The sequence below is a fragment of the Pistacia vera genome, unplaced genomic scaffold, assembly GCF_008641045.1.
Source record: "Pistacia vera cultivar Batoury unplaced genomic scaffold, PisVer_v2 Contig350, whole genome shotgun sequence".
Taxonomy (NCBI): domain Eukaryota; kingdom Viridiplantae; phylum Streptophyta; class Magnoliopsida; order Sapindales; family Anacardiaceae; genus Pistacia; species Pistacia vera.
In genome coordinates this window covers 511,198-525,256 of record NW_022196169.1, presented here as the reverse complement: position 1 = coordinate 525,256, position 14,059 = coordinate 511,198, and the positions used below count along the sequence as shown (strand labels likewise).

The 14,059-nt window shown below is 30.3% G+C and overlaps 1 protein-coding gene and 1 pseudogene across 1 annotated transcript; both read right to left on the bottom strand.

The window, feature by feature from the left end:
- Positions 1 to 3,135: 3,135 nt before the first annotated feature.
- Positions 3,136 to 7,299, bottom strand: LOC116139402 (annotated as a pseudogene).
- Positions 7,300 to 12,273: 4,974 nt separating this feature from the next.
- On the bottom strand, positions 12,274 to 12,881 carry LOC116139414 (dirigent protein 22-like). The gene has a single exon (XM_031425091.1). The coding sequence runs from the start codon at positions 12,879 to 12,881 to the stop codon at positions 12,306 to 12,308; it is 576 nt and encodes a 191-aa protein (XP_031280951.1). The 3' UTR covers positions 12,274 to 12,305.
- Positions 12,882 to 14,059: the final 1,178 nt, after the last annotated feature.

Sequence of the window (14,059 nt, the reverse complement as noted above, 5' to 3'; positions counted from 1 at the left end):
TAATAGTGGGTGGTAGCGACTTCTAGAATTGGTGACGGATTATTAATTATTATGCCTCACTTCCCTTGAGGTTTGCATTTCCCTGTGACACACCACAAGTTTAAAATAGCATCCCTAACCACCCCTCAGATTTCAAATTTTCTTTTAAACCTTCCCTCTCCATTGTTTACTAACAGAATTTGTTAGGTTTATTGTATTTTGCTTAATATGGGTGGGCAAAAGTGCCCGACCAACCGAAAAAATTTGGGTTGGACCGAGTTCTCGAACAAATCAAGTTAAAGATATATATATTATTTACCCATGATTCCACTAAAATAATAATAACAATAATAAATACGATTTATTTTTAATTTTTTATAAAAAAAACTATACTAAACCTATATCTTTAGGAGTTTTTTATTATCTATATATTTAGGGGGTTTTAGAGTACTTTTACCTTTAGGAAAATACAATAAACTGAATAGATTCTAGGGGTGAGCATGAGTAGCAGGTAGAACCGGAACCTACGGGTAGAACCGAAACTGAAATTGGAACCTACTTGGAACTGACACTGTGCGGGTAGGTTCCCTTTTTTTTTTTTTTTTTTTTAACCGATACTGTGCGGTTCTGGTACCGGTTCCTACATGTGGAGGAACCAGAACCTGGAAAAAAGAACCTGTAGCAGGTACCCGGCTTGGATCCTGCTTGGAACCTGCAGCGGGTATCTTGTTTTGGAACTTGGGCTGAAATTAAATATCTGTAAATAATGGGGGGTCCATGTAATTTTACAAATAAAAAAATTTAAAATGGAAAAAGTTAATTTTTACAATAACCTAATTAAATAAATATACAATTATACTTATTACATATAAACTACACCATATAAAAAACTTTAATATATTAATATTAAAGTTTTAATTAATTAAGTGTATAATTAGAATTAGGACCAATTAAAAGAATTATTTTTGAATAAAATAGTATATTTAATTGAATAATAATTTAATATTTAGTTATTTACTTCAATTATCAAGTTCTAAGTATATCATTATATTATAGTTAAATGATTACTTAATTATTATCATTTATAACATTACATTAGCAATTTAGTATATTACTTAATTAAATAATTAAAATTTTAATTAATTATAACATTACTTTAGATTATAATAATTACTTATTAATTATAACATTACATTATAACAAATGATTACTATTAATTATAACATTTCATTATAAATATTAGTACAATACTTAATTAATGATTAGAAATTTAATTAATTATAATATTACATTAAAGATTTATAATATGTTCTCAAATTTATTGTAACATTAATTTAGTATGATCACATAATTAAATGATTATTATAATTATGACATTATATTATAAACATTAGTAATTTACTACATTAGCACAATACTTGATAAATTATAGAAATTTAATTAATTAAACATTAATTATAAATTTATAGTATGATACTTAATTAGTTATAATATTAGTGTTATAAACAAATGATACTTAATTAAATAATTACTTAATTAATTATAACATTCATTATAAACACTAGTCATACTTAATTAAATTATTGAAATTTAATTAATTATAATTATATTACTTAATTAATAATATTATTTACCCCTAATTCAACTAAAATAAAAATAATAATAAATACAATTTACTTTTATTTTTTATAAAGATAAATATAGTAAACCTATATTCTTAGGGGTTTTTGTTATCTATTAATTAAGTGTTATTACTTTTACCTTAAGGAATACACAATCTAATGATTCTATTAAGCATATGGTGAAGAGGGAGGTCTAAGGGGGTTAGAAATCCCACATTCCCTTCAAGTTGGTGCGTAGATGTCCACAAAGTCTAACTTGTCTAAAATTGTGAGAAATATGTTTGAGATAGCCGCCAGTGTGATCCTTTGATCGAATCTTGGGCATTGACATCTACGCACCAACTTGAGGAAGAGTGTTGAGATTTCTTGTATATTTTTTTAATATTACATAATCTCCTATTTTTGTAGTTTTATGATACTCATAATGTTTATGATATCCTGTAATTTCCTATATGTCAGTTGTTGTAATGAAATAATTAGGAGATTCGTAGATCGTATCTCCCCTATAACTAGCCTATAACCTGTGTAAATCAGTGAATTGAAATATCCAATTCTCAACCAAACATGTTCCTCCCTAGATTAGACGGGTAACCATTATATCCGTTATATTTTCTTATGTAAAAAAAAATTCCTAACCATTAACAATCCAAATTCTTCTCTTGCGCAGCTAATGCATAAAACCCTTAGCCTTCCCCACCAATTTCGAGCTCAATTTGTGACCTTTTGTTAAGGGATCATCAATCATGTTGACTGTGCGAAAAGGGTCAATGAATGCAAAGGCGGCGACACACTTTGACACTTTCACGGCAATGCCAATCCAAGTGAAAATGGCTAAGTTTTTCTTTCTTGAGGTTGAAGAGCTTCATGTCTAGGGTTTTTGCATAACCATAACTCCCTCTGGAGACAAAGGCAATTGCAAAAATTGAAAGGAGTAAGAAGAGGAGATTTGGAAGATGAAATTGGAAGAATTTTGGCCATTCCGAGTTGTGACATTTTTTTTATTAGAATGATAGGGATATAAATAGAGAGAACTATGTAAATTAATAAAAATATAAAACTGCTTGGTGATTATTTATTACTAGTCTTATGAGTCATGAACTTTTTATATAAGTGGTTGAGAAGTTTTTTGAGATTTAGCATATACAATTTATCTAAATAATGAGTATTGTTTTGGAGAAATGAATCTTATTGATTTTCTACAGAGATTTTGACTAAATTAGGGCCGACTTCTAAGTCCAAAAATTAGGTAGAATTTTGTCTGTTAAGTTATTTAAATTTTTTTTTAGAAAATACTTAAAATTAGATTGTATTGGAATAAAACTTTATTATATATTAATAAATCCAAATTCTAAAACATATTTTTTTATTACAAGTTAACAGGTACAGCACAAGGGCTACTTAATTAGCTTATTAAAACAATCAAAGGAAGCTAAAACATAACTCAAAACTAATTGAATAACAATTAATAAATGGAAGCTAGCAATTAAATAATTAAAATTCAAAATTAAGATAGCATCTATAAATAATTAATTAATCAAATGTAACACATATAATTGTACTCAACCACTGCATCTCCGTGTCATATCATTTTGGCTAGTGCTAGCATGAACATAACCTCTAGCATATCGAAAAAGTCCGCTACCTCCGATCACTGGCATCTCTCTAACGTCAGAAAACACCTTATTCCCCTAAAATCGTGATCGTGCTACCATATATTTCCCTTCCATAAAAACAAAATTCATAACCATCATCAATCCAAATTCCTCTTGTGCACGGATGCAATACATCCCTGGAGCCTTCCCCACCAATTTTGAGCTCAATTCGGGCCCTTCCGTTAAGGGATCATCGATCATGCTGATTGCGCCGAAAAGAGTCGAAAATTTGTAGGCGACGACACCACTTTCACCGCGGAAGGGTTCTTGCCACTGTAGGTTCATGCCAGAAGAGGCGAAAAATGGCTAAGCTTTTCTTCTTGAGGTTGTAGAGCTTCCTGTCTAAGGTTCTTGCAAACCATAACTCTCTCCGGCGCACAAAGGTGATTGTAAAAAATGAAAGGATGAAGAAGAGGGAGAGTTGGGAAGATGAAATTGGAAGAACTTGGCCATGGCGATCACTCTAGTTGTGACAATTTTTTACTCTGGCTGGTTATGAATATTTATAGTGGGAAAAGCATGCAAATTAAATTAAAAAAATAATGTTTGTTGATTATTATTTATATATATATAGTGGCCCTAGTAGGTGGAATTTGTTTTTTTTTTTTTTTTTAGTATATATAATAAATTAGAGGCCGACTTCTAAGTCAAAAAATTAGGTAGAATTTTGTCTGTTTAGGTTATTTGAATATTTTTAGAAATCGAATTTTTGCCTCAAATTTATTTTTTTGTATTTATTTATTTTAATTGAACCTTTTTAAAGCTTGGCAGAGTAAATATAAATATATATTTAAAAATACATCAATAGATTTATTAAAAATATATTTTACAGGTAATAGAAAGCATTGAAATAACTATTAAAATTTATATATAAATATCATTCATATATATTACTAGAAGATTATCATATTATCTTATATCTCGACCGTTGGATTTCCCATTAACTAATTGTAAATAACTTTTTATATTATTTAAAAAAGCTTCGTATATAAAATATTTATGCCCTACCAACAAAATTACACTACATTCAATTTGATAAAGGGAAGATTCTCTAATTATTTTTTTAACTTTTTCAATAATTTATTTAAAAAAATTGGCCCATACTGTTTTTTAGGCTTAGGGGTTGTTTGTTTTCTGGTAAGTCTGAATAATCTTGTAATTTATTGAAGCATTGTGGAAAATTCCAAATAGAGTGCGAACCAGTTTATTGGATTTGGTGGCCTAATTCATTAATTTGAGACCCTACTCACTATTTCATTCAACTAATTAAATGCCAATAGGTTGGTTAATCACATCAAATAAAGGGTTTGAGTGGTTCATGTAACAAAGCTTCTTAAATAATTTGGTGAAGAAATAATAAATAATAATAACAATAATTAATAAACATAGGTGCAAATTAATAATATTGAAGAGGACAGGTTAAATTAATAATTTAATGTAATCAATATTTCAATTGGGATTACCTAGCAAAAAAATTGAGTAAAATATTTTTTGTATATGACCAAAGCTCTTTTTTTTTTTTTTTTTTTTAATTTTTTTATTGGGTTTATAAATATGAGGTTTAATAAAACCTTCGTTTTCAAGTTACTTGTTTATTATTCTTTGGAGTATACCTACTCTATTGTTTTTCACTTTTTTGTAATTTATTACTCGAATAGTTTGTCTTTTTCTCGGGTTTTTTATTGTTCTATGCACCTAGTTTTATTTAATAAAATAGTTAGGCCTGCATATAAATTTTTTTTTTTTTTAAATGCTTTTCATAACAAAAGCATAAAATATATATAATTAAAATTGAATAATGATGGGTCAATATTGGAATCTTTGCTTTTTAAAAATGGTATAGGGGATTGTTGTTATTCAATCACACCTCAAGGAAAAAAAATGTTGATTAACTCATTAATAAATTAATTAATAATGCTAAACATAACTCAATTGTTCAATCTCTTGAGGCCGTATCAAACTTATAAGGCTAAGTGTTGGTTTGTGGATCAGAAACGGATGGAATGAAGGTATTATGAATGAAAATCATTGGTATGAAATTATTATGAATTAGTAAAGTGAGATTACTTTGTTTACTTGTAACAAAGAACGTTGATGGAATAGAAAACATTTTGTTACTTTTGGACAAAAATGCCCTTAATTTATTTTATTTAAATATAAAATATAAAATTTCAAAATATTTAAGATGAAAAAAAATAAAATTATTTTTAAAATTTTTAAACCTGTCAATGCCGATCAAAATGGTCGACTGACACATAAACTATTAAAAGCAGCTGATCCGTCGATCTAGGTGATGACCATTATTTATGTATACCATTAAAAAGGATAAACAAAGTAAACAATTAATAGAAGCTACTTTAATTATTTCGAGAAGAAAATAATTATAATATTAGTAGTAGGTTTCCATTTTGTTTAATCTTTACTTTAGTATTATTCGTTTTTTGAAGATTAGAATTAATTGGGCATTCAATCACGTGAATTCCTTATAGCGTGTTCGGAATGTTGTATTGGACAGCACAAAATCACCGTCCAGCACTATTCTTTTTATATCTTTTTAGCTGGTGTTTGGTGGCCTACAGCACTGTTTAATGCTCCGAAGAGCACGGGAAGGCCCAAATGATACCTGTGGTCCAAATAAGACCGGTGGGGCGCAACAAGTCCATTTTAAGACTGCATTTGATGTAACGCACTAAGCAATTATGGTGTAACACCGAATGAAATTTATAATTAATTATAAATAAATATAATTATTTTAATAAATAAATCATTTAAATATTTAAAAAATAGTGATTGTAATAATTATTTAAATAATAAATAAAAAATATCTAAAAGTGTCTCATTGAATGACCAGACGCTTATGGCTGGCAACGATGCCCATTATAATTTTGATGGTGCTTCTAAGGACATCATTAATATAACTAGATAACTCTGTTGGCGATTGCTTGATGATGTTAAGCGGGGAGCCTATCAGCAATCACATTTCGCCCAAAAAGGCTTTTATATATAATTAATTAATTAGATTGATATCAAAATGGAATGTGTGGGGTCAAAACTCACATGGGCCTCTATCAGGCCCAAACCTACATCTTCTATCACTAAGCCCTGAGGATACGGTCCAAAATGGGCTTCATCAACAGCCCACCACAAGCTGAGCCTCAGAAACAAGGTAAGTAGGATTCATCATCTTCGGGTCTATCCTGATCCATCCAAGATTACGTATCTTGGATGAGTTAAGACTCTTGCTACTAATGAGGCAAGTGAATCGAGGTTTTCTTGTTTCACTAGATCTCCTCCTATGTGGATTCTGAATCCTACTGGGATACGAACATCCCACAACTACTATATAAACAGGGGTTATCGCACTGTTTGGGCATCCAACATTACACCTTCTAACCCTATAGTTCCCACACTCTTGAGAGCTATACCCTGACTCTGTGGTCTTAGTCCACTACTAAGCTACTAGTAATCATTCTTTTCCCTTAACCCCTACTAAAAAGCATTCATTATCTCTACTGACTTGAGTGTTGGAGTGCCTATGGCAAACACCACCCTAATGTTTTTTGTTCGCTTCACCCAAGTTCCTTTGTGTGTGTGCAAGTGTAGCAAATTATCGAAGACCTCAACCTCATAGGATTAGGCCATACTTCCGTAACCCGGTAATCGTAGATTTTGACATCTACAGTTTGGGGCCCACCATAGGGCCTTTGGCAATCAACATTCCCTTGACATTCTACTCCACAAGGGAATCAATATGACTGAGACGACAGACAATGCTCTTACAGATCTCTCGGCGAAAATCGAGGCTTTAACAGCCATGATACAATAGAATTCATATAAGGTGGCAGCACTAGAGGCTGAGAATGCAAGCATCCGTGCTAAAAATCAAACTCTACGAGAGCAAGTAAACAAGTTTTACTCACTCGATTTCACTCATGATCAGATGCCCGAGAATCGCTTTCACGTCCCGATGAGCTCCATGCAGAACCTGTCAACCCCAGACCCCAGAAGCTTGAATAGAGATCCGCAATCATCCCACATCCAATCATCTTTAACGGATGGCTCGACCTTGAACGCAACCGACCCATCCTAACAAACACCTTACCCAACTGATCCACCACTCACACTTGACCCTATTGCTTAGACAATCCCAATCCCACAATTGCAAACATCAGCCACCATCAGCAACCCTACCCAATCTGTCATGACTGACAACCCGCACCCGCGAACCTTACTAGGCTCGACTCTCCCTCACGGGTCGAGTGGACAATACCATGCTCAACAAACCCATTCTGGTATGATTCATCTCCACAGCTCGAGCCATCCTCTGAGTACACCCCTAATCATCCATGCCAGCCAAAACAACTGTTCGATCACACTAGGATCGACTAACCCGAAGGGGTGACTGAATACACCAGCCTCCAGCCGAACTACCCTAGAACACATCCCTAATCCACACCCTATAACATGACTCGTCTGGGAGGACCGACTAGATCGCAAGCGCACAATCAGAGTGTCGACTTTCAACTATTAGCCACATGCACCCCTCTTGAGCAAATATTGGCGAATATGGAGGCCATAATGAGGCACATACTGGGAGTGCCCACACCTACCAAAAAGAGCCTACCCTACAATTACGCAGATTCACCTTTTTTGGATTCAATTGCCTTGGCTGAGATGCCACCTAAATTCACTATTCCTAACATGAAGCCATATGATGGGACGATCGACCCAGATGTGTTAATAGGCCGATTTGGCCATGTGTTGTTTATGTGTGAGGACAAGTGATAGTCAAGATTGGATCCGTTGACTTGGTATAGATTGATATCAAGTTCCTATACAAATGTCAAGATACATTTGAAAAGGGAAATCTCTGTCTGTGGTATACAAAATGTTACATGAAAGGTTGTTTCATGGTGACACGTTCCGTATGTATTGTATTAAAATTAAGATAAGGATTTTGACATACCATGAATCCATTCTTAATTGGGATTAGATAACGGAAGGATTTGATTATACAACGTGTATGATTGTAAAAGGTTCGTTGAAGTATATCTTCATTCTAGTTCTTGCAAATCCATAACTCTCTCCGGCACAAAGGTATTGTGAAAAAATGAAAGGATGAGAAGAGGGAGAGTTGGGAAGATGAAATTGGAAGAACTTGGCCATGGCGATCACTCTAGTTGTGACAATTTTTTACTCTGGCTGGTTATGAATATTTATAGTGGGAAAAGCATGCAAATTAAATTAAAAAAATAATGTTTGTTGATTATTATTATATATATATAGTGGCCCTAGTAGTGGAATTGTTTTTTTTTTTTTTTTTTAGTATATATAATAAATTAGGGCCGACTTCTAAGTCAAAAATTAGGTAGAATTTTGTCTGTTTAGGTTATTTTGAATATTTTTAGAAATCGAATTTTTGCCTCAAATTTATTTTTTTGTATTTATTTATTTATTGAACCTTTTTTAAAGCTTGGCAGAGTAAATATAAATATATATATTAAAAATACATCAATAGATTTATTAAAAATATATTTTACAGTAATAGAAAGATTGAAATAATATTAAAATTATATATAAATATCATTCATATATATTACTAGAAGTTAATCATATACTTATATTCTCGACCGTTGGATTTCCCATTAACTAATTGTAATAACTTTTTATATATTATTAAAAAAGCTTCGTATAAAATATTTATGCCCTACCAACACAATTACACTACATTCAATTGTAAAGGGAAATTCCTCTAATTATTTTTTACTTTTTCAATAATTATTTAAAATTGGCCCATACTGTTTTTTAGGCTTAGGGTTGTTTGTTTGCTGGTAAGTCTGAATAATCTTGTAATTTATTGAAGCATTGTGGAAAATTCCATAGAGTGCGAACCAGTTTATTGGTTTTTGGCCTAATTCATTATTTGAGACCCTACTCACTATTCATTCAACTAATAAATGCATAGGTTGGTTAATCACATCAAATAAGGTTTTTGAGTGGTTCATGTAACAAAGCTTCTTAATAATTTGGTGAAGAATATAATAATAAAAAATAACAATATAATAACATAGGTGCAAATTAATAATATTGAAGAGGACAGGTTAATTAAAATTTATGTAATCATATTTCAATGGGATTACCTAGCAAAAAAATGAGTAAAATATTTTTTTGTATATGACCAAAGCTCTTTTTTTTTTTTTTTTTTTTTTTTAATTTTTTTATTGGGTTTATAAATATGAGGTTTAATAAACTTCGTTTTCAATTACTTGTTTATTATTCTTGGAGTATACCTACTCTATTGTTTTTCACTTTTTTGTAATTTATTACTCGAATAGTTTGTCTTTTCTCGGGTTTTTTATGTGTTCTAGCACCTAGTTTTATTTAATAAAATATTTAGGCCTGCATATAATTTTTTTTTTTTTAAATGCTTTCATACAAAAGCATAATATATATAATTAAAATGAATAATGATGGGTCAATATTGGAATCTTGCTTTTTTAAAATGGATAGGGGATTGTTATTCAATCACCGCCTCAAGGAAAAAAATTGTTGATAACTCATTAATAATTAATTAATAATGCTAAACATAACTCAATTGTTCAATCTCTTGAGGCCGTATCAAACTTATAAGCTAAGTGTTGGTTTGTGGATCAGAAACGGATGGAATGAAGGTATTATGAATGAAATCATTGGTATGAAATTATTATGAATTAGTAAAGTGAGATTACTTTGTTTACTTTAACAAGAACGTTGATGGAATAGAAACATTTGTGTACTTTTGGATAAAAATGCTCTTAATTTATTTTATTTAATATAAAATTTCAAAATATTTAAGATGAAAAAAATAAAATTATTTTTAAAAATTTTTAAACCTGTCAATGTCGATCGAAACAGTCGACTGACACTAAATGATTAAAGGCAGCCAATCTGTCAATCCAAGTGATGACCATTATTATTTATACCATTAAAAGGATAATAAAGTAACATTTAATAGAAGCTACTTTAATCATTGGGGAGCAAATAATTATAATATTAGTAGTAGGTTTCCATTTTTGTTTAATCTTTACTTTAGTATTATTCGTTTTTGAAGATTAGAATTATTGGGCATTCAATCACGTGAATCCTTATAGCGTGTTCGGAATGTTTTATTGCCAGCACAAAATCACCGTCCAGCACTATTCTTTTTATATCTTTTTAGCTGGTGTTTGGGTGCCTACGCACTGTTTAATTACTACATTAGCACAATACTTGATTAAATTATTAGAAATTTAATTAATTATAACATTAAATTATAAATTTATAGTATGATTACTTAATTAGTTATAATATTATGTTATAAACAAATGATTACTTAATTAAATAATTACTTAATTAATTATAACATTTCATTATAAACACTAGTACAATACTTAATTAAATTATTAGAAATTTAATTAATTATAATATTATATTACTTAATTAATATATATTATTTACCCCTAATTCAACTAAAATAAAAAATAATAATAAATACAATTTACTTTTAATTTTTATAAAGATAAATATAGTAAACCTATATGCTTTAGGGGTTTTTGTTATCTATATAATTAAGTGTTATTACTTTTACCTTAAGGAAAATACAACAAATCTAATAGATTCTATTAAGCATATGGTGAAGAGGGGAGGTCTAAGGGGAGGTTAGAAATCCCAACATTCCTCTTCAAGTTGGTGCGTAGATGTCACACATGTCTAACTTGTCTAAAAGTTGTGAGAAAATATGTTTGGAGATAGCCGCCAGTGGATCCTTTGATCGAATCTTGGGCAATTGACATCTACGCACCAACTTGAGGAAGAGTGTTGAGATTTCTTGTATATTTTTTTAATATTACATAATCTCCTATTTTTGTTAGTTTTATGATACTCATAATGTTTATGATATCCTGTAATTTCCTAATTATGTCAGTATGTTGTAATTGAAATAATTAGGAGATTCTGTAGATCGTATCTCCCCTATAACTAGCCTATAACTCTGTGTAAATCAGTGAATTGAAATATCCAATTCTTCAACCAAACATGTTCCTCCCTAGAATTATGACGGGTAACCATTATTATTACCGTTATATTTTCCTTATGTAAAAAAAAAATTCATAACCATTAACAATCCAAATTCTTCTTCTTGCGCAGCTAATGCATAAAACCCTTAGCCTTCCCCACCAATTTCGAGCTCAATTTGTGACCTTTTGTTAAGGGATCATCAATCATGTTGACTGTGCGAAAAGGGTCAATGAATGCAAAGGCGGCGACACCACTTTGACACTTTCACGGCAATGCCAATCCAAGTGAAAATGGCTAAGTTTTTTCTTTCTTGAGGTTGAAGAGCTTCATGTCTAGGGTTTTTGCATAACCATAACTCCCTCTGGAGACAAAGGCAATTGCGAAAATTGAAAGGAGTAAGAAGATGGAGATTTGGGAAGATGAAATTGGAAGTATTTTGGCCATTCCGAGTTGTGACATTTTTTTTATATAGAATGATTAGGGATATAAATAGAGAGAACTATGTAAATTAATAAAAATATAAAACTGCTTGGTGATTAATTTATTACATAGTCTTATGAGTCATGACATTTTTATATAAGTGGTTGAGAAGTTGTTTTGAGATTTAGCATATACAATTTATCTAAATAATGAGTATTGTTTTGGAGAAATGAATCTTATTGATTTTTCTACAGAGATTTTGACTAAATTAGAGGCCGACTTCTAAGTCCAAAAATTAGGTAGAATTTTGTCTGTTTAAGTTATTTAAATTTTTTTTTTTTAGAAAAATACTTAAATTAGATTGTATTGGAATAAACGTTTATTATATATTAATAAATCCAAATTCTAAAACATATTTTTTTTATTACAAAGTTAACAGGTAACAGCACAAGGGCTACTTAATTAGCTTATTAAAATCAATCAAAAGGAAGCTAAAACATAACTCAAAACTAATTGAATAACAATTAATAAATTGAAGCTAGCAATTAAATAATTAAAATGTCAAAATTAAGATAGCATCTATTAAATAATTAATTAATCAATAATGTAACACATATATATTGTACTCAACCACTGCATCTCCGGTGGTCATATCATTTTTGCTAGTGCTAGCATGAACATAACCTCTAGCATATCGAAAAAGTCCGCTGCCTCCGATCACTGGCATCTCTCTAACATCGGAAAACACCTTATTCCTCCCTAAAATCGTGATCGTGCTACCATTATATTTCCCTTCCATAAAAACAAAATTCATAACCATCATCAATCCAAATTCCTCTTGTGCAGCTGATGCATACATCCCTTGAGCCTTCCCCACCAATTTTGAGCTCAATTCGGGCCCTTCCGTTAAGGGATCATCGATCATGCTGATTGCGCCGAAAAGAGTCGAAGAATTTGTAGGCGACGACACCACTTTCACCGCGGAAGGGTTCTTGCCACTGTAGGTGTCATGCCAGAAGAGGCGAAAATGGCTAAGCTTTTCTTTCTTGAGGTTGTAGAGCTTCCTGTCTAAGGTTCTTGCAAAGCCATAACTCTCTCCTGACACAAGGTGATTGAAAATGAAAGGATGAAGAAGATGGAGAGTTGGAAGATAAATTGGAAGAACTTTGGCCATGGCGATCACTCTAGTTGTGACAATTTTTTACTTGGCGGGTTATGATTATAGAGAGAAAAGAATGCAAATTAAATTAAAAAATATGTTTGTTGATATATATATATATATATATATATATATATATATCCTTAAGTATGTGGGAATTTGTTTTTTTTTTTTTTAGTAATATAATAAATTAGAGGCCGACTTCTAAGTCAAAAAATTAGGTAGAATTTTGTCTGTTTAAGTTATTTTGAATATTTTAGAAATCGAAGTTTTTGCCTCAATTTTTTATTCTGTATTATTTTATTTTAATTGAACCTTTTTAAAGCTTGGCAGAGTAATATAAATAGATTATTTTAAAAATACACAATAGATTTAATTAAAAAATATTTTACAGTAAATAGAAAGATTGAAATAAAATTAAAATTATATATAAATATCAATATCATTCATATATATTACTAAAGTTATCATATATCTTATATCTCGACCGTTGGATTTCCCCATTAACTAATTGTAAATAACTTTTTATATTATTTAAAAAAGCTTCGTATATAAAATATTTATGTCCTACCAACAAAATTACACTACATTCAATTTGATAAAGGGAAGATTCCCTAATTATTTTTTTAACTTTTTCAATAATTTATTAAAAAAAAATTGGCCCATACTGTCGTTTAGGCTTGGGGGTTGTTTGTTTTCTGGTAAGTCTGAATAATCTTGTAATTTATTGAAGCATTGTGGAAAATTCCAAATAGAGTGTGAGCCAGTTTATTGGATTTGGTGGCCTAATTCATTAATTTGAGACCCTACTCACTATTTCATTCAGCTAATTAAATGCCAATAGGTTGGTTAATCACATCAAATAAAGGGTTTGAGTGGTTCATGTAACAAACTTCTTAAATAAGTTGGTGAAGAAATAACAAATTAATAAAAAAATAATTAATAAACATAGGTGCAAATTAATAATATTGAAGAGGACAGGTTAAATTAATAATTTAATGTAATCAATATTTCAATTGGGATTACCAAGCAGAAAAATTGAGTAAAATATTTTTTATATATGACCAAAGCTCATTTTTTTTTTTTTTTTTTATTGGGTTTATAAATATGAGGTTTAATAAAACCTTCGTTTTCAAGTTACTTGTTTATTATTATTTGGAGTATACCTACCCTATTGTTTTTCACTTTTTTGT

Excerpts from the sequence above, each read along its gene's own strand:
- LOC116139414 (XM_031425091.1), bottom strand. The coding sequence starts at position 12,881 with ATGGCCAAAGTTCTTCCAATTTATCTTCCAACTCTCCATCTTCTTCAT.